The 21,747-nt window shown below is 47.7% G+C and overlaps 1 protein-coding gene across 1 annotated transcript in view; it reads left to right on the top strand.

Moving 5' to 3' along the window:
• LOC134349447 (cysteine-rich protein 2-like) overlaps positions 1 to 21,747 on the top strand; it is a 53,673-nt gene that overhangs the window by 8,209 nt on the left and 23,717 nt on the right. Inside the window, exons 2-3 of the mRNA XM_063053768.1 lie at positions 19,575 to 19,669; positions 21,211 to 21,268. Coding sequence (XP_062909838.1) covers positions 19,575 to 19,669; positions 21,211 to 21,268 — 153 coding nt within the window. The remainder of the gene's footprint in view (positions 1 to 19,574; positions 19,670 to 21,210; positions 21,269 to 21,747) is intronic.

Raw genomic sequence — 21,747 nt, 5'->3', positions numbered from 1 at the left:
AGAAGTTGCTGAAAATCCACATCAATAGAATGCTGGAGAGGAAAACCAGGATAATGTTACTGGTGTCTTAACCAATAGATCCAAGCCTGGCACGTTTTCAAGCTTCTTTATTTCAGCTGGGGAGTGTTAAAATTGAATTATGCCAAGAAACAGTAGCGTTGTTTGAAGTTGTGAAGCACAAGCTGGTTTCGGAAACATTTCTGTACATCGAAACCCCGAGACACTTCTCCCCTTACACCACAGTGCAATCCGAGACCAATGGCTCCTGCTGTAGCACACCAGAGGAAGAGAGAATTTGTAACTTTACTGGGTCCTTTGACCCAGAAGGTCCCGGAGGCTTTACAGACAATGATGTATTTCTGATACAGACTGTTGTAATGTCGGAAATACATTATGCCAGGTCAAGTGGATTATAAATACCATTGGAAACTCTGAATTTTTGGTTAATCGTGTCATCGCTATTTTTATAATATCTAGATAAAGTAGGAAAACTAAATGGAATGCCATTAACAACTGAGTGAGACTGATGGGCTGTGCTGGGTTGTCTTGTTGACAGAATATCAAATTCATAACCTGGCAAGTTAAGTGCGAGGGCCAGGATGTTTACAGCATTGTGGGACTGATGTTGGTATTTGTCTTGTTGACAGGGTTGACATACTACACTGAGCTATAAGTAAACTCTGTTTTCCAAGTGTTTTGCAACGAGCACCCTATTTTAAACAGATCCTCTGGTTCAGAGAAAAGTTACAAAACCCTGGAAGGTGCAAAGTGTTAGGATTCATCTGTTTAATTCACTGTGACAATCAGTTTATTTTATGAATTAAGTTGCCAGAATTTCCCCCACAAGCATCAGGATTGTGGTTAAGCCAATCACGGAATGGTTGCTGGGGTGCAGAGGGTGGGGAATATCTGTGGGTGGGCTGTTGGATTGGCAGAGAAGAGTACGGGGGGGGGGGACTGGCATGACTCACCTGTCATATGATCTGCTCTTGACTGGAGCTGGTGTGATTTTCATTCTTCCTCTGGGAATTTTGGCTTCCATCTCAACTTCCAACAGGAAGGAGTTCACAAGACAGTGTTGTGCAGGAAGAGGGATGACCTCTCTTGTATCTCATTACTGGAGTGTTGGGCACTGTAAATACTGCAGAAGCAGCTCGCGCTGCCATGGCTCCTCCCTGTGACAGGCAACTGCTACACATGATCGTTCCCCCTTTGGTCGGTTACGCTTCGTTCCCTGAATATGCCCTTTCAGTGTAGCTGAAGGCTCCTACACGTCCACCCACACCGAAATGTAAAGGTTAAGCTAATGTCAGAATCCGATTTGTTCTTACCAACGTGATGTGAAGTTTTATTTTGCAGCAGCAATAGAGTGCACGACAGAAAACTCTAGAAGTTACAAAGATAATGGTGTTGAAGGAAAGGAAATATGAGGCAGTGTTCATGACTGTTCAGAAATCAGATAGCAGAGCAGAAGAAGCTGTTGGTAAAATATTGAAAGTGGGTCTCGAGGCTCCCTGTACCACGTCGCTGATGGTAGTAACTAGAAAGGGGCATGACTGGATTGTGAAGGTCCTTAATAATGGATGCTGCCTTCTGGAGGCATCACATCTTGAAGATATCCTCGTGCCTGTGAAGGGGCTAGCTGAGTCTGCAAACCTTTGCCGCCTCTTGTGATCCTGTGCTTTGGAGGCTTCATACCAGACTCTGATGCAGTGCTCTATATCGTAATTCTTTAGAAATCTATAAGAGTCTTTGGTGACATGCCAAATCTCAAACTCCTAATGTAGTAGAACCGGTGGCATGCTGCCTTCAGATTGCATCAATGCACTGGCTTCTGAAATATTGACATTCAGGAACTTAAAGCTGCTCACCCTTTCCACTGCTGACCCCTCGATGAGGGATGGTGTGTTCTCACCCTCCCCTACAATCAGACCCTTGGTCTTGCTGACACCTCAAGCAATTGATCTGTCTCATTACCAAAAGCCTCCTGATTGCCATCTGAGATTCTTCCAACAACAGTGGTGCCTTGCATATGGGACTGTGTGGAATTGGGGTCAGGAATAGGCCGTTAAGGCCCTTGAGCCTCCCCTGCTGTTCAGTGGGAATGCCATTGGACTGTGGTGGGCAAGAACAAGGCTGATGGAACATTATGGAAGAGTGTGAAGTGTTCCATTTTAGTTTCATATACTGTACAGTGGATTCTAGTTAATTAAGACACATTAGGAGCTGTATATTTTGTCCCAATAAACGGGCTCCCCAGTTAGCTAAAGTTTCATGGAAATAGTTTTTTAAAAGTATTAAAAAAACAAACCGTTTGTCCAACAAACGATATATTTAAATTAAATACAGAACCAATTAGAACACCACCAATATTATTACTACTGGTGGTTGTCCTTCATATCAGAGAATGACAGGAGACCTGTGCTGGAGAGTTTTTAAAGTGGGAAAAGCTGTTGAATCAGGGCAGTTCCATTCTCTCGACCTCAGAGATCCGGGTCCAGTGGGACCAGTAGACGGGGTCTTCCCTGGTTGCACTGGATAACCGTGACTTCTTCTGTGCCTTGTCATGCCCTTCGATCTCCACATAGTGTCCTGGCCTTTGGATCTCACTGTAGATCATATCCACCCAGACTGCTGGAGCTGCCTTTGAACGCCAGGGCAGTCATGTCCCGATCTCACTGGAGTATGAGACCCGTGGCTACCCTCACCTGGTTTAACTCGCCTGTCAAAGTGGTGTACTGGGGTGTGGTCATGGCACATGCAAACAGCTATTTGGAGCCACAGGTGAGAGCTGTGTGTCCGGTGGGGATCAAAGGTAACATTGAAGACGATTGTTGTCATACCTTCAAATTGTTCATAGTTCCTAACATGTTGAAGTAGTGAAATCGTTTCATTTTCACTCCGGCCTTTGCTGGCATTTCCAAGTCTGAATGCTTGAAACCACAGTGAGCAAAACAGTTCTGAATTGTCTTACTGCTTTTTTCTCACTGCTTTTAGAACACAAATGCTCACAACTAACACTGTTTAAAAACTGTTCACTCTAAGCCCGGTGTAGTGTTTAATGGCTGCACAAGTGCATGCAACCGATGCTAGTTAGAAATTATTCGGCTTAAGTCCCCTGTCCCAATTAACCAGCATAGTGTCCCAAATAAATGAAGGAATCCCAGCTATTTTCTCAATTACTTTTTGTTCTTTAAGAGTTGTTCCAAGTAGGTGGCTGTTCTGATTAACTGATGTCCCAGTTAACTGGAATCCACTGTACTTTCAAGCCATGTGAAGTTGGGTAATATGCTAAAATGTCTTGATTTTCTTTGAACACAAGTCACTAAAGCTAATGTGCAGATGCAATGTGCAATTACTGTAGGAAGAAATTGGTATCACAAGAGACAACAGTGCAGATACAGTCTTACTCAGGCAAATAAAACACCTTTACTCTTGCTTTGGTGTTCTTTCCAATAAAGGTGAATATATTTTTGCTTTCTCTACCTGCTTCTTAACTGAGAGTGATTTGTGTGCACTTAGGACCCTTCAATATCAACACTCACTGTTTTAGAAGAGAAACCTCCTCTATTTCTTTCAGAAAAGTGGATGGTGTGACATTTTTCCATGTCAAATTCCATCTGTCATGTCCTTACCCATTCACTGGGCCTGTCCATGTTGACCACTGTGTATCTTCCCACAGCCTGCACTGGTTTTGAAGATGTATATTTATAAAGAACCAGATGTGTCACTGGAAGCTTGGCTTGAGTTGGGAAGGACTTTGTTGTCAAAGAGCATCAAAGTGTCTTGGCATTGTGTTTGGAGTGAGCAGGCTGGCTTAGGTGGATTACCTTCTACATTGGGGAGTGTAACATCACACACAGACGATGGAGTTGATGGAATGAAATCTCTGCATTCACTGTCAGTGTACACACTGTTCCTTAAAGATTCCCTGTCTTATCCCAAAACATGGAATGATGCTATGTTTCAATAGACAAACTTCGGTCCCGATCAGATGATTTCCCGGTTATTTTTCTGTGTTAATGCTTGGCACCCGGGGGGGAAGTTCTTACTTGGAGGGAAGGTCTCGCTCTAAGTAAGAACTGGAATTCGATTGTAAACAAGGTGGTTCAGTTGGAAGCCTGATTGGGTGACTACTAACCAGTCCGGAGGGATGGACGAAGGGTATAAATGCCACCAGACTAGACTTGCCTAGGCTTCATCTCTGATGATGATGGCAGAATTTGTCAGCAAAACGTCGATTAAAATCAATACCTGTACCCAGCCGGAAGCTCGAGGAGAGATTATTTGTCAAATACACCGGGAAAGCACTAGATCCTTTTTCAAGCTGTAGGTAGATTTTTCTTTCAGTTTATTCATTGTTTGCTTCTTTATGTTTGGACAGTTAGAACAGTAGGGATGCCAGGCAGGATAGTTGAATGCTGCTCTTGCAGGATGTGGGAAGGCAAGGAGACCGCTAGTGTTTCTGACAGCTACACCTGTGAGAAGTGCATCCAGCTGCAGCTTCTAACACTCTGCATTAAGGAGTTGGAACTGGATGAACTACAGATCATTTGAGAGGCTGAGGAGGTGATAGATAGGACATACAGAGAGATAGTTACACCCAAGGTGCAGGACACAGGACATGGGAGACTGGATGACAATCAGGAAGGGGATGGGGTTAAACAACCAGTGCAGAGTGCCCCAGTGGCCATCCCCCTCAACAACAATTTGGATACTGTTAGGGGTGGGGGATGACCTATCAGAGGAAAGTTACAGCTGTCAGGTCTCTGGCACTGAGTCTGTCTCTGTGACTCAGAAGGGAAAGGGGCAGAAGAGGCGAGCTGCAGTGATAGGGGATTTGTTGGTTACGGGAACAGAAGGGAGATTCTGTGGATAAGAACGGGATTCCCAGATGGTATGTTGCCTCCTGGGTGCCAAGGTCCAGGACATCTCGGATCAAGTCCTCAGCATTCTTAAGTGGGAGAGTGAGCATCCAGACATGGTGGTCTATGTAGGTAGGAAGAGTGGCGTAGTTCTGCAAAGTGAGTTCAGAGAGTTAGGTGTAGGACGGAGAGTGTCATACTTCTGAATGATTGGGCACTCTTTCAGGGAAGGTGCAACCTGTACAGAAGAGGCAGTTTGCACCCAAACTGGATGGAGAAAAATGCCCTAGCAGGAATGTTCGCTAGTGCTGGACGGGGTGGGGGGGGGGGAATGCGGGTTAAACTAGAGTTTCCGGCGGATGGGAACCAGAGTGCCAGAACAAATAGTGAAGAGGTTGTGGAGACAAATGTTGCTTGACCTTGGACAAAACCAGGAATCAAAAGGTCGAGCATGGTGCAACTAATCTCCTGAGCTGCGTTAATTTCAATGCAAGAGGCATCATGGGAGAGGCAGAGGAGCTCAGGGCTTAGACCAACACCTGGAATTATGATATTGTAGCCATTAGTGAGACTTGGGTGCAGGAGGGGCAGGACTGCAGCTCAATATTCCGGGGTTCTGTTTTAGACATGACGGAGCAGGAAGGATTAAAGGGGGAGGGCTGGTGTTACTAGTCAGAAAATGTCATGGCAGTGCTCAGTCAGGACAGACCAGAGAACTCGTCTAGTCAGGATTTATAGGTGGAACTGAGGAATAAGAAAGGTATGAACATTAGTGGGGCAAGATTAGAGACCACACGACAGTCCATGGGATTTGGAGGAACAAATCTGTAGAGAGATCGCAGACTATTGCAAGAAAAAAAATGTTGATTTTTAACTTTCTGCATAGTAACTGAGACTCCTTGTAAAAGGATAAGGTGGGATAGAGTTTATCAAATGTGTTCAGAAAAGCTTCCTTAATTAGTACATAGAAGTTTCAACAAGAGAGTGTGCGATAATTGATGTCCTCTTAGGGAATGTGACAGGTTTGTGTAGGGAAACATTTTGTATCCAGTGACCATAATGCCATCAGTTTCAAAGACAAATATGGAAAAAGATTGGTCTGATCCATGAGTTGAGATTTTAAGTTGGAGAAAGACCAATTTTGATGGTATCAGAAAGGATCTGGCAAGTGTGGATTGGGACAGGCTGTTTTCTGGCAAAGGTGCACTTGGTAAGTGAGAGGCCTTCAAAAGTGAAATATTTAGAGTATGAAGCTTGTATGTGCCTGTGGATTAAAAGATCATGATACAGGTATAGGGAGCCTTGATTTCCAAGACATATTGAGGCCCTTGGTAAGAAAAAAAGGAGGTGCATAGAGGGAAATAGGAACATGTGAGGTACTTGTGGAGTATTAGAAACACAAGACAACACTTAAAGTGTCCTGATGAAGGGTCTCGGCCCAAATTGTCGACTGTTTTCTCTTTTCCATAGATGCTGCATGGCCTGCTGAGTTCCTCCAGTATTTTATGTGTGTTACTTAAGAAGCAAATCAGGATGGCTAAAAGAAGGCAGGAGGTTGCCTAGCGGACAAGGTGAAGGAGAATCTGAAAGGTTTCTACAGATATGTTAATGACAAAAGGATTGCAAGGGACAAAATTAGTCCTCTGGAAAATCAGAATGGTAATCCATGCGTGGAGCCAAAAGAGATGGGGAGATTTTAAGTGGATTTTTTGCATCTGTATCCACTTGGGAGATGGACACAGAGTCTATAGAAGTGAGGCAAAGCAAATTATAGAGGAGGAGATCATTGCTGTCTTGAGGCAAATTAGGGTGAATAAATTCCCAGGGCCTGACAAGGTGTTTCCTCAGACCCGGTGGGAAGCAAGTGTGGAGATTGCAGGGGCCCAAGCCAAAATATTTAAATCATCTTTAGCGACAGTTGAGGAAATGGAGGACTGGAGGATAGCCAATGTTGTTCCACTGTATAAGAAAGGCTCTAAAAATAAACCAGAAAGTAGAAAGCTGGTGAGCCTGACTTTAGTAGTGGGAAAGTTAATTGGAAGGTACTCTAAGGGACTGGATATATGAGTATTTGGATAGACATGGACTGATTAGGGATAGTCAGCATGGCTTTGTGTGTTGTAGGTCATGTCTGGCTTATCTCATAGAACTAAGCTTTTCGAGGAAGTTACTTGGATAGTTGATGAAGGAAAGGCAGTAGATGTTGTCTACATGGATTTCAGTAAAGCATTTGACAAGGTCCCACTCGGGAGGGTGGTCAAGAAGATTCAGTACTTTTTCATTTAAGATGACATAGTAAATTGAATTAGACATTGGCTTTTTGGGAGAAGCCAGAAGATGGTAGTCGATGGTTGCTTCTCTGACTGGAGGTTTGTGACTAGTGGAGTGCTGCAGGGATGAGTGCTGGTTCAGTTGTTGTTTGTCATCTATATCAGTGATCTGGATGGTAAAGTTGTTAACTGGATCAGCAAATTTGTGGATGACATCAATACTGGGGATGTAGCGGACAACAAGGATAACTATCAGAGCTTGTGTGGGATCTAGACCGGCTGAAAAATGGCAAATGGAATTTAATGCAGACAAGTGCAAGGCATTGCACTTCGGTGAGACCAACCAGGGTAGGTCTTATACAATGAGCAGTGGGGCACTGAGGAGTGTGTTAGGACAAAGGGACCTGGGAATACAGGTCCATAATTCATTGAAAGTGGTGTTACAGAAAGATAGGGTGGTAAAGAAAGCTTTTGGGATATTGGCCTTCATAAATCAAAGTATTGATTACAGGAGATTGGATGTTGTATTGAAGTTGTATAAGACTGGTGAGGCCTAATTTGGAGTATTGGATACAGTTTTGGTCACTATCTACAGGAAAGATGTAAATAAGGTTGAAAGAGTACAGAGAAAATTTACAAGGATGTTGCCAGGACTGGAGGACTTGAGTTATAAGGAAAGATTGAATAGGTTAGGACTTTATTCCTTGGAACACAGAAGATTAAGAGGTGATTTGATAGAGATATGCTAATATCTCTATATTAGCATATAGATGAGATATAGATGGATTTTTCCACTAATTTTTGGTGGAACTACAACTAGAGGTTAAGGGTGAAAGTTGTAAAGTTTAAGGGAAACATGAGTGGAAACTCCTTCACTCAGAGAGTCATGAGAGCATTTCTTAGCATGAATGTTGTCCTGTCACTTGTCACCTGCAGAACTCGGGAAGGCTGTGATGAGATTTGGACCCTTGTGGCCCAAGTGAAGCCCAAACTCTGCGGTGGTGAGCAGCTTACTGGTTGAGAGCATTATTGACAGTAGTCTTCATCACTTTGATACTTGATAGAGTCACAGAAAACCACAGCACAGAAACAGGCCCTTTGGCTCATCTAGTCCATGCCTTGTCCCATTGACCTGAAGCTAGACCATAACCCCCATACCCTCCCCATCCATGTACCTATCCAAATGTCTCTTAAACATTGAAATCAAAATTGCATGCACCACTTGTGCTGGCAGCTCATTCCACACTCTCACCACCTTCTGAGTGAAGAATTCCCCTTTCCCAGTTTGGACTTGTTATGAACAACTTTCCATGTTAAATGCCAGTGTTATTGTACGAGAACTTCATGGCTAGTAGAGCAGCTAGTTCTGAACTACTGATCCAGCTGGGATGTTGTCTGGATATTTACTGAATCCAGTGCTCACAGCAATTTCCTGATAATTAGACTGGCTGCTGTCATAGTGGGGATTTCAAAATGGATTTACTACTCTGCCTCAGTGTAGTTGTGAAGGTTTCTCTCTGGCACTCATGTTCTGGGCCCTGCCATTGAGGATGAGGATATTCTGGGTACCCTCCACCTCTCGTTAGCTGTTCCGTTGTCTGGTGTGGTGAGACTGCAGGATTTTGTAGTCTGGAGTCACTTGGCCCACTGTTGTTGCTGTTTAACTTGCGTGTAGTCCTTGACCGCAGCTTCTCTGCTACTGGTGTGAGTACTGCTCCCGGCATTGCCCCACTGCCCCCCTGAGTGAACCAGGGTTGTGGCCAGGGATGGCTGGGCCGTGGAGTTGGGGACAGTACTGCCGATGCTCCCCACCCCTCACTGACGGTGGTTCTGAGCTGTCAGATCTGTCCTGAAGAGGATTATAGCACCACACAACGTGTCATTGGTGTAGGGCGGGTGTGAGGACTTGATGTACACAAGGGTGGTGGGTGGAGTCGAGGGAGAGCTGGCAGCTTCTTTAATGTAGATTGTGAAGTCTAACTCTGTATAAACTAATGGGGGGAGTGAGGCGTGGAGCTCCTGAAGCCTGCTCTGCCGTGTAACAAGATCACAGCTGATCCACGGCAGGATGAGTTCCTTGAAGGGCTGCGCATCGGACTCTGCCTCCTCAGTGAAATTCCTAGACCTTCATTTGACTCCCGCACTTGGGATTAGGGAGTGAGACTTGGAACAGAAAAAACACTGGAGCCTGGCTCCTAACTGTGTCAAGACAGATTGTTGATTAAAGAATACTTTATATGAGAGAGGAGATGGGATTACAAGATTGAAACAATATGCTGCTGGGAGCCTGCTCCACCCTGGCACTGAGGAAAAGCAGACTAATAATAAAATGAGGGATATCGGGCGCCAGGGGAAGATTCCCGCCCCCAATCTCTGTCAAAGTGACATTGTTCTGGTGCTCAGTTCTGTGGGTGGGTGCCGTTGACAGCTGGCACAGACGAGGAATGTGCCTGATAATGTGAGAGTGCTGTGCTTGTGAGAAAATTTCATACCTTGCTGCCCCCTCAGTAAATTTCAGAAGCAGGTTACCGTGTCCAGTTTCCCAGAACTAACCCGATTAGACTTGGCTAATAAAATCGATTTATGCTTGCCTTTCCCTGTGCCAGAGAGAGATAGCTGGGAGCTTGGGGGAGCTGAGGGTAAATCGTTGATCTGGGTAGGGCAAGGGACTGCTGGGGAGGGAGGCAGAGACAGGTTGAGGCGTGTGTATGTCTGTGTGTGTGTGTGTGTGAGAGAGTGAGAGTGAGGGGGTAGACTTGGGTTAGTGGAAAGGAAGGGTTTATAGGTTAGGGTATGTGTGTTTGTCCATCATCGTCGATGAGGACCTCAACACCATTATGAGGTGTCGAGACTAGCGCGTGATTTGGATTTAAGTGAGGGAGAGTTGCGCAGTGTCAGCCTCACTCTCTCTTCCCAATTCCCATCTGGATCCAGTGGCAAGACAAGAGTCGAGGCGTCTGGAGATGGGACTAGGCACAGTGGATGACCAGGACGTCTACTGTGTCTTGTCCAGCTCTACGCGTTCCACGACGCTTGCAGAGACCGCCTTCTTGACCGTTGGACCTTCCGTTGGTCTCGTCTGCTCAATCCGCTGGAGTCTGTCTTCACGTGCAGGGATAGACAACTCCTTATCTCACCGAGGGTTTGAGACCCGTCAGCTACCCTCACCCGGTTTAGCCGGCTTGTCGAAGCCGTCACCCAGGGTGTGGCCACTGTCACATGCAAACAGCTACAGGGAGCCACAGGTGAGAGCTGAGTGCCAGGTGGGGACCAAAGGTGGACAAACCGCCTTGAAAAGGACACAACATGTGCCGCCACCAGAGGTGCTACCCCTCCCTGACGCCCCATGCACCCTGGGTAGGATAAAAGAGGGGATGGAAAGAAATGGGGGCTATGAGCTAAGTGTTTGCAGTTGAGCAGCCAGTAAAATGGGGGTCATCCAGTGGTTGAGTCAGAATAGGGGTTCCCAACCTTTTTATGCCATTGACTCCTACCACTAATGGAGGGGTCCGTGGAGCCCGGGTTGGGAACTCCTGTGTTAGGAGATGGTTGATGGACGAGCAGAAGCAGTGGATGGGTGGGTGAGGGAGGGCTGTATAGTGGGGGGTGCTGGAGATATTATCGTTGAGTGAGGTATGTTGGGAAAACTGGCTTGCTGAAATGTCCCTTAGTCTCGCTGTTAGCAACACAACACAAAGGAGAATCTGACCATCGCCGCCACCCTGCAACCTCGATAACCCATCTGATCTTGTCCTATTGCAAACCTTCCCCTTGTTTCTCCCACCTTCCCTCCAACTCAAAACTAACTTGTTCATGCTCTTTCTCATCCAAGTACATCTTAAATGTTGTGAGCATGTCTGTCACTTGGGCAGTTTATTCTAGATTTCAACCTCCCTCTGGGTGGGGGAAAAAAAATTTCCTCAAATTCCATCCAAGACAAAATCTATGTCCCTCATAATTTTGTACACTTGTCAGGTCCCCCTTGACTTTCTCTACCCCAGGGAAAACAAACCCAATCTCTCCTGACTCTTAACTGAAATGCTCCAGCCCATGCGGCATTGTGGTAAGGCTCCACTGCAGTCACATCCTTGCCCTGTTGAGCGAGCTGTGAACGCGTTGAGGAAAGTGGTAGGGTAATCCTGTGCGGCTGTAACAGTCTTTGAGATTGCTCTTGCCCTGTGAGCGGCTGTAATGGTCTGAGGTTACGATAGCTGACCGTTCCAATGATCATCTTTGTCAGCGTTGTCACGCCCCGGTTGTCTGCTGCGAAGAGTCGAGTTACTTTTGTGTCGGAGGGCAGTGAGTCTGGCTCTGAACTGGCCTGATTGACAAAGCCCAGGAATTCTGCAGCTCCTCTGTATGTGGGCTCAGGATGGCCGGCTCCAGGGGATTGGGTTTCCACCAGGTGTGCCCGTGGGTGGTGAGCTGTGGCGGTCTGAGAATGCAGGGCATCTGCTGCTGCGGGTAGGCTGTGTGTGGTCACGGGTAGGGGTGGGTGGGATGGGGGGGCAACGTACTTGCACTTGGAGCCACTTCCCACTGTGTCACAACCAGCAGCTGGCTGAAGAGATGCACAGTGCAGGAACGGCCCTCTCTGCCCCCGACTGACCCTTCACACCTACACACTGCCTTGTGTCGCCCTTCCCTCCTTCCCTGCTCAGCGGCTTGGAGGGCAGTGGAATTGGGGTGTGGGGTGAGGCCGTGCTCGTGATCTCAGTACTGTATGGCAGCTGCCACGGCCAGCTGCCGTGTGCACCTGGACAACAGCAGTTGAAAGGGCTGGCTGAGCCTTACATTTCATTACTTCAGCACTGCCAGATTCTTCAACGATGCACAGTATGTTCAGAAATTACCGGCAAGTGCACTCAAAGGAAATCCAAATGTGTTTTATAAGCATATCAAAAGCAAGAGGAATAATTGGGAAATGTTAGGGCCCATTGGGATCAGGAAAAGTTATCCTGTATGTAAGAGTTGGGATTTTTAATGCAGACTTTGTGGCTGTTTTCACTAGAGAGTGGGACCACACTGGTGTTGCAGTTCAGAAGGAAGTGTTGGATGGACTCAGTGTGGTAAAGTGGATGCATTAAAAGGGGCTTCATGTGTTTCAGAGTAGATAAAAGGCCAGGCCAAGTGAAATGTATCCTAGAGTGTGAAACAAAGCACAGTGGGAACTTGGCTTTGCACTGACTACAGTTTCAGTCCTCTCTGGCTGCAGGAGTGGGGCCAGAGGAGAGGAGCAGGGCTGGTGTTGTGGGAGGAGGGGATATCAATGCAAGTACACTCCTGTGTTGGGTCAGTACTTGGTCTCTGCTCAGAGGGACAGTGTGAACGTTCACTGTACAGGTTACTCAACAACAACAGATTTGTTTATCAGACTGATGGGATGACCTTGTTACCGCCTCAGGGAGTTTAGTGAGGCAGTGTTTGCTGCAGTCTGTGGGTTTTCCCAAAGCCCTGCACGTCAGATCAAAAAAGTAAACTGGTAGGGGATCCTGGGGGTGGGAGATGGGGTGACACGTTGGACCCAAAGCTGTTTTGGTGGCAGGAGTAGAGTGATGGGTGCTGGGTGTTTTTATGACCGGTGGGGTCTCACAGGGTTCAGTATCTGGTCTGTTGGATTGATGGTGAATGTTAATGATTTAGACCAAATGCAGGGGGAATGATTGCAGTGTTCATAGAATTGATGGAAGATCCGGTGTAGCTGACAGTGGGGAGGAAGCTTTTAAAGGCTGCAGGCAGGCTGAAAATGGAAAGTGGAATTTAACAAGAGAAGCAATGCAGAATAGAGTGGTCGAGTTAGTGAGAGTGCAGTACTGAAGTGTAAGGACTGTGACAAGGCAGACTGGGAGATCAGGGGTCCATCTTTATATCAGAGGTATGGCATGGTGTACTTTCCGGATTAGTCAAGGCATACAGTAGGGGGACAGTGAGATTATACCAGTCACAGCTGGACCCCTGTTGTGTGGATTCCTGCTCAAACTTCATAAAAAATGTGTGATTGTACTAGAGAGGGTGCAGGGAGGACTTGATGTTGGTGGAAATGGAAAATAGTAGCAGAGAGGAGAGATTGACGAGTCTGGAGGAGAAGGGTTGTATTTTCACACGGGGAAGATCTAATTGACGCAGAGGTGGTGAACAGCAGGGGCTGAAGATTTGTAGTAACAGAAAGAAGAATCAGAGTCAACCCGAGGAGAAGCACTGTGTCTCTCCTCCTCTCTGCACCTAGGCAGCAGGACGTCATTCCTCCTGAGGGTTCGTCCTTGGGACATTGGAGTTGGGGCAGTAAGCTCCGGATTTCCTCAGCAATTTCCTTCCATTATTCCCTCTGTTTGTCTGCTACTATTGTAGATGATGAATGACTACATCCTGTTGTGAGGTTTAGTTTCTAAATAAAAGTTGGTGTGAAGGCCAGGATACCTGACAGACCCCTGTATCTGAGCTTCCCCACACTGTACACCTCTGTATGGGAAAGAAATTTGGGAGAGTGAGGCACATTATTTTGTTACTGAGTTGTGGATCCAGACCTGGGTACACGTCTCTGAGCTCTATCCCTTCCCCTGGCACTCTACTGAGTAAACCTCTGGGCTTTGGAAAGTGTTGGCGATGATCTAGGTGTGGGAGGCCCACACTCCCAATGCACTGACTGCACCCTTCTCCCTCCTGGCAACACCAGGGCAAGAATTTCAGGATGGATCATAGTCCTCTCCTTCACGTCATGAGAAACCTCCCTCCCTGCCTGTCTACATAGGACTCTTTGGTCTTCTCCAGCACTTTTACTGTGAAATGTTTAACAGGGGGGTCAGGGCTGGGGCCGTCAGACGTTGTCACATGTGCTTACTCTGCGGACTGGCCTCTCCAGTCTGTCTTTCGCCCACATTCCTGCACACATCTAGAGGTGAGACTGTTACTGAGTCACACGAGGTGTGACTCCCACAGACATTACTGTTGCAGGAGAGGCGCAGTCATCGTGAGCACAGTAAGATCCCACCTTGCCAACACCCTTGGTGTAGCAGGCCTGGGGAGGGGGGGGGTGGTTGATCAGCCCCTCAAACTCCATTGTTGCTCACTGATCCACCTCGTCTCCAAAGCCATTCTGCAGCCGCCTTGGGTTTGAATAGTTTGTTGCCATTTTCAGGGAAGGACAAGGGTTTGGGTTTGGGGAACCTTTGTAAATCCAGCTGGTGCGTGGATTTGAGTTGGCAGTGGTGGGCATTTCCTCGCCCAGACTGTATTCTGGTTGTCTCTGCTGTCTCTGGCCTTGTTTACACACACGACCACCTACACCCTCCCCCACCCAAATGAGCATTAATGAGGAAAGTTTGCTACTAGTTTCAGAGTTTAGTTACTAGTTAGCAGGTGTATTATAAGTACAGTACTACAGCAATAACTAACAGCTGCCTGTCCCTGTGACCCATGGATAGCTAACTTGGCTAACCCCAGAAGCACATTGACCAGCAATCCCCCTCCCACTCTGCCCCGTCAGGTATGAAGAGGGTGGGGCTGAAGTGCAGCCAGAAGGTGAGAAGCAGTCCCCAAGTAGAGCAGCAGCCTCACACTCCTTCCAGCCCACAGAGACGACAAGCTGTTGGCAGATCCATTGACAGACCTATTGCAGGGCCCCAGTCTGTGCGGTGCCCTCCCCAGTGTGTGAAGAGCACACACATGATGGGGCCTCCCGGTTTCTCACCTTTCTATTTACTCAGCTTGGGTCCTTCACCATCTCGATCAGGCCTCCCTCAGCCCCTTGGATTCTAAAGAGAAGACCACTAACCACCCCTACCCAATCTCTCCTTGTAGGTACCAGCCGGCACCCTGGCAGACCACAGTACGTGTGCTTGCAACACTGTGTGTCCGACAGAGTGATCAGCAGTGCTGGGGCTCCACAGGGGACTGTCTTGTCTCCCTTTCTCTTCACCATTTACACCTCGGACTTCAACTACTGCACAGAGTCTTGTCATCTTCAGAGGTTTTCTGATGACTCCGCCATAGTTGGATGCATCAGCAAGGGAGATGAGGCTGAGTACAGGGCTACAGTAGGAAACTTTGTCACTTGGTGTGAGCAGAATTATCTGCAGCTTAATTGGAAAGAGACTAAGGAGCTGGTGGTAGACCTGAGGAGAGCTAAGGTACCGATGACCCCTGTTTCCATCCAGGGGGTCAGTGTGGACATGGTGGAGGATTACAAATACCTGGGGAGACGAATTGACAATAAACTGAACTGGTCAAAGAACACTGAGGCTGTCTACAAGAAGGGTCAGAGCCGTCTCTATTTCCTGAGGAGACTGAGGTCTTTTAACATCTGCCGGATGATGCTGAGGATGTTCTACGAGTCTGTGGTGGCCAGTGCGATCATGTTTGCTGTTGTGTGCTGGGGCAGCAGGCTGAGGGTAGCAGACACCAACAGAATCAACAAACTCATTCGTAAGGCCAGTGATGTTGTGGGGATGGAACTGGACTCTCTGATGGTGGTGTCTGAAAAGAGGATGCTGTCCAAGTTGCATGCCATCTTGGACAATGTCTCCCATCCACTACATAATGGACTGGTTGGGCACAGGAGTACATTCAGCCAGAGACTCATTCCACCCAGGTGCAACACAGAGCATCATAGGAAGTCATTCCTGCCTGTGGACATCAAACTTTACAACTCCTCCCTTGGACGGTCAGACACCCTGAGCCAATAGGCTGGTCCTGGACTTATTTCCTGGCATAATTTACATATTACTATTTAACTATTTATGGTTTTATTACTATTTATTATTTATGGTGCAACTGTAACGAAAACCAATTTCCCCCGGGATTAATAAAGTATGACTGTGACTACTACTACTATGTCTATTCTCATGCTGTACATCTCCCTTGCACCTTCTCTGTCGCAATCACAGCTTCCTGTGCTGAGGTGGCAGGTGACCTAATGCAGGTGAGCAGGGTCAGTGGGACCTTCGCCTTGCAGATATGTTAAGGTCGGTCTGAGACTGTTTCAGTGAAGGAGTCAGTACTGTCAGAGTTTGGCATTGAGTGTGAGTGTACGTTAGCATTGGTGACTGAGGCTGGCTGTGCAGTAGAGGATGAAGAAAAGCACCAACTGTTCAGGAAGGTTGTGGCATGAAAGACATGGTGGGGGCACTGGGTTGCGAGGAGATGCTGTCCTCACCAGAGGCATCTTGTCTGGTGTGAGAGAGACAGAGGAGAGCTGGAATTCAGGTGGTGAAAATGTTGAAAAAGCACACATGGGAAGAATGATTACCCTTGTTTGTTAACTGGGGCAGTTTTAAATTAAGTGGTGAAAGGTCAGAGAGGAATTGAATTATAGTTTGGGGGAGTGGGCGGTTTGGGAGATGGTGGGAAGTGGTCTGGAATCTACTGTCTGAAAGGCAGCGACCCTCTCAACTTTCAAGAAGAATATTACTGAGTCCTTGAGCCTTAAATTGTAGGGCTAGGAACTGAAAACTGGTAAATGGGAGTGACAGAAATGTTCTTTGGCTACCAAAAGGCTGCCTCCTGCACCGTAAACATCTCTGATCCGATGTGTAATTGGGATCTTTCTGTGCCCTCTGGCAGCCATGTGGCCTGTGCTGATATGGTGACCACATCTGAAATGCATGACTTTTAAAACAAAATCTTCTGTGAAGTAATTTCTGAGCTCTCAAAATGCTCTGTTTAAAAGTACAAGTGATTTTTGGACACACAGGTGTTAGAAATTGTAAACAAAAACAGGCAGAGCTAGATATGAATTAGTAGCAGTGGGTCTAAGACTGCCAGACCAGTGCCAAACCCTTCTGGCTCACTACCATCATTCAGGGTAGGATATCTACCGTCCTTTGCTGGCCTGTATGTGACTCCAAGTCCCTCGCACCCAGCGGACCCTGGATTGGTAGGGCAGTTTGGGATGGTTGTGAACAGTGTCAGAAACACCCACCTCCCAGAAAATGAATGAAAAGAAACAAGTCCTGCCCTCTCAGAGACATTCAGAGAGTGACCTTCTCGGGCAGTCTCTCCATCGTCGACTGGTCAGAGCAGGGGTGTATGCCCCAAACTAAAAAGGCATCAATCATTTATCAAAGACAGAAATGTTTCAAACCAACTAAATAAGCAAGCTCCAAGAACTCTGAAAGCACAAACTCCCCGTAGTTCATGTGGATCGTTTGGGCTGTGGTTCTTCATCGGTAGGTGGTGGAGAAAGAGCTCCCTTTATCCCAATGGGATGGAAAGGAAGTTCACTCAATGGACATACACTTGGTGACATCACAGTTGTTGCTATGACCCACAGATAACTAACTTGGGGGTGTTTGTGCATGAATTCAGAACATTGGTTTACAGGTGTAACAGGTTATCAAGGAGGCAGATGAAATGTTGTCCTTCATTGCTAGAATCATTGAATTTAAGAGCAGGGAGGTTATGCTGCAACTGTACAGGGTACTGGTGAGGCCACACCTGCGGTTTTGTGCTCAGCTCTGATCTCCTCACCTGAGGAAAGATATACTCTGAGGAAAGATGAGGGGGTTAAACTAAGGAGAGATTGAATTGCCTGAGATAGTACTTCTGGAATTCAGAAGAATGAGAGGGGATCTTACAGAAACACATAAAATCATGAAACTGATAGATCCCATAGTGGCAGGAAAGTTGTTTCCACTGGTAAGGGAGACTAAAACTAGGGGACCTAGCTTCAAGATTGGAGGGAGTAGGTTTAGGATGAAGATGAGATGCTTTTCCCAGAGAGTCATTTATCCGAGGGATTCTCTGCCTAAGGAAGCAATAGAGGCTACCTCATTAAGTATATTTAAGATAGTTAGAGAGATTTTTGCATGGGGGGGAATTGAGGGTTATGGGGAAAAGGCAGGCAGATGGAGCTGAGTCCACGGCCAAATCAGATTGAATGGTGGAGCAGGTTCGATGGGCCAAATCGCTGGCTTCTGCTCCTATTTCGTATGTTCTGATGTAAACGGTGCAGAGACTGGAGGATTTGATAAGAAACAGGAACAGAATAAATGGGAAGTGTCTTGAAAGGGTTTAGAACGCAGGACTAGAGATTGAGGTCTGGGAAGTAAGATGAGCAGAAATGGTTTCATGCTGGCACAGACAGAATGGGCTGAAAGGCCTGTACTATAAATACCTCTGATCATGTGCGGTGGTGAGATCTTGCTGTGCCTGAGCCAGAGTACACAGTACATTGTCAAGTACCAAGTCAGGGTGTCAGCAGTAAGCCCAGACCTTTCATGCAGTTTTGCGGGCAACATCTTGGCCAGCCTGTTGAGTCAAGGTACCAGGGAGAGGGGTTCTTCCTTCGCCACTCCTGTTGGAGGCAGTAGTGTGCTTAAAGGCAGTGGGTGTTTTAAAAGGAGAAAACATGGATGTTTTAAAATGGGAATAGTTGGCTTTGATGTACATTGAGAGGAGGAGTAGACTGAGGTAGTTATAAAATATCTTTCGACGTGCAGGGTAGCCTCTAACTCATGTGCACAGGTAGGCCCTGGATCAGGCTCACCCTGAGCAGCTGACAAATTCTCTGTGGACTCTTCCCAGGTAATGCATGCTGAGATAAGCATCAACTGCTGCCGGCAGGTCTTCGAGGTATCGTGGCGTATCTGAGAGCTGCCGACCTAAGGGAATGTTGCCTGACAGGCACATCCCTCAGGGTACAGGACTGTACAGAGGCTCTGCAGGGAAGGGGCACACCGGGCACTGAGGGGCTGGATCCTGAGTAACAGCCTCTCAAAGACCTGATGAGTATGTTGTTTAGAGAGGGGACACAGGTGGCATTGATGCGTTGTCAGGGTATGTGTTGTGTTGATGATGCAATGAGTATAGAGTCATGCAGTGCAGGAACAGGCCCTTCAGCCCATCTCACTCATGCTGACCAGGCTCTCTGATCTAGCCTCATTTGCCTGAGTTTGGCCCATTTCCTATCCACAGTACATTTCAGCCTGTTAAAATGGCTTTTAAACATTGTAACGTACCTATCTCTACACACTCCTCTGGAAAAATGACCCTCAGCTCACTTGTAAAATTTTCCCCTCTTGTCTTGGTCTACATCCTCTAGTTTTAGATGACTTTACCCATGGAAAAGATTGTGTCCATATGGACCCCCCCAACCCCCTCTGATTTTATAAATCTCTCTAAGGTCACCCCTCAGCCACCTTTGCTCCAGGGAAAACGATCATAATCTTTACAGCTTCACTTCAGAACTCTGGCCCTCCAGTGGCAGTGATATCCTCCGCAGCACCCTTTCCAGCTTAATGACATCCTTCCTATAGCTGGGTGACCGGAACAGGACACGATACTCCTAGTGTGGTCTCATCACCGACTTGCCCAGGTATAATACGACATCCCAATTCTTGTACTCCATGACCTTGCCTGGAGAGGTGCTGAGTTGTACAGTACTTTCAGTTTGTTTAATTTTGAGGTAAGAGAGGCCCCTAACTGACTGGCATTCCTCTTGCAGCTGAGAAGGTGACCTCGCTGGGCAGGGACTGGCACAAGTTCTGCCTGAAGTGTGAGCGCTGCAACAAGATCCTGTCACCAGGCAGTCACGCTTCGGTGAGTATCCTTCTACAGGAAGCCTGGAGGAAGGAGTGCCTCCCCTCACTGCACGTGGAGGACCTCCAGTGCCTCCAGTGCTGCCCTAAACACCAGCAACATAACAGGCAAAAAGATGTTGCCCTCACTGCACCCCCAGGCACATGTCACACACATTTGTGTTCTCCCAGCACCTGAGGCCATTCAGCCCATCAAGAATACTGGCTCTCAATGCACCCCCATAGACCTCATTTTCCCACTTACTCTTCTGTCACCTGTTCTCTCTCACGATTCAGCAATTCCTGTCTAACATCCCTGGCCAGATTTTGCCATCTACTTGCACATTAGAGGCAATTTCAGCAGTTGGTTAACCTACTGAACTGCGTATTGTTGTACTGTTGGACTGTGTGCGGGGGGCGGGGTGCGAGGGGAGACTGTGTGGCCACAGGAGAACGTACAATCTGCACAAAGTCAGCACCAGAGGTCAGGATTGAACTCGTGTCTCTGGTGGTGTGAGGCAGCAGCCGGTCCTATGCACTGCTTCTCTCTAACACGTGGGTTGTGGACACCTCCATGTGGTAAATACTCCTGTCAGGCCCAGCCGGCTGTGGATTCAGGGTGGGCAGCAGCTGCTTCCCAAGCCTAGCATCACCCACCTCTCTGAAAGAAAGGCAAGGTTGGTGTTTGTGCGGAGACTTCCATACACCCAAAGAGACATTCCATTTTGTTCAAACAGTCTATCATTAACAGAGACACAGCCTGACCCCATTGACACATATCCTGCACTGATCCCGTCTACATTCCCCTCATTTCTACCATTCACCCAGCCACAGCCAATTAACCCACCTATGCTGACTTCTTTGGGATGTGGCGGTGGTGGTGGGGGGCGGGGGGGCAGCGGGTACTGGAGCACCTGGAGAATACCCCAGTATTCACTGAGTAGGTACAGACTCAACAAAAATAGTAACAGAGACCATTATCAAACTGAGGGTCACGGCCTGTAAGGCAATGGCTCTACCTGCTACAGTGCTGTCCTATGCTCTGCATCCCTTTCTTTAGGAAACTCGATGTCAGATGATGTGTGGGCTCTGGCACTGGGCAGTATGTTCACGTTACGCACTTTTTGCAAAAGGTCACCTCCCCCTTGCTCTCTGCTGCTGACCCCCTTAGCGGGTCTTCACAGGGAAGCTTTGTACGACGGTGCTCAGCATCTTTTCTTGGTTTTGGCTGCTGTGTAGCACTCTGTCACTCTGATGCACACACAAATACTGGAGCAACTCAGCAGGTCAGGCAACATCTATGGAGATGAGTAAACAGCCTTAACTACAGCCGAGACCCTCCTTCGGGACCGGAAAGGAAGTGGGAAGGTGCCAGAGTAAAAAGCTGGGAGGAGAGGAAGAAGGACAATCTAGAAGGTTCTGGGTGAAACCAACAGCTGTCAGAACCGAGTGGCCGGAGAGGTGTTGGGGTGAGCAGAGGGAGAGGACTGGTGATGGGAAGGGAGGGCGTGCTCTGGGTGGGGTTACGAGCTACTCACACTGCCTGTGTCCTTACCCTCACAGCATGATGACAAGCCTTACTGCCACAAGCCGTGCTACGCCACCTTGTTTGGACCGAAGGGTGAGTGTGGACAGCCCGTCTCCGGGTGCGGTGAGCTTCCTGGGGATCCCCAGTACTGGAGAGTGAGGATCAGAGACGTGAAGAAAACCATTCCAGTGACACCTCGGGTCTGCCTCGCCCTTCTCCCCCGTCCCATGCCCGACTGTCTCCCAGATCCTAATTCATTGGATGTATGTGGATGGGGATGTGCATAATGCACCCCAATATCCCAAGCTAGTGAAAGTGGAATGCCCTCCTGCCCTGGTGGAGGGGTGCTACCAGACCTCATTCCTTAGTATTCCCTGCGTGTAGAGCTGCTTCCAGTTGTTTGTAGCTCTCCCGCTCCTGCAGATTAGGTCCCCAGTCAGGACACTCCCGATCTGTGGGGATCACAGAGCTGTTCCTTACCTTCCCTGGTAATGCAACCCGTCTCGCTCCCCTGCTCGCCCCATCGGCACTCCCTGGGTTCAGGAACAGAGTGCCAATCAGACTGCTGTAAC

This window comes from Mobula hypostoma, chromosome 1 (assembly GCF_963921235.1).
Source record: "Mobula hypostoma chromosome 1, sMobHyp1.1, whole genome shotgun sequence".
NCBI lineage: Eukaryota > Metazoa > Chordata > Chondrichthyes > Myliobatiformes > Myliobatidae > Mobula > Mobula hypostoma.
Note: the sequence above shows the minus strand (reverse complement) of the source record. Positions and strands in the feature narration are given on the sequence as shown.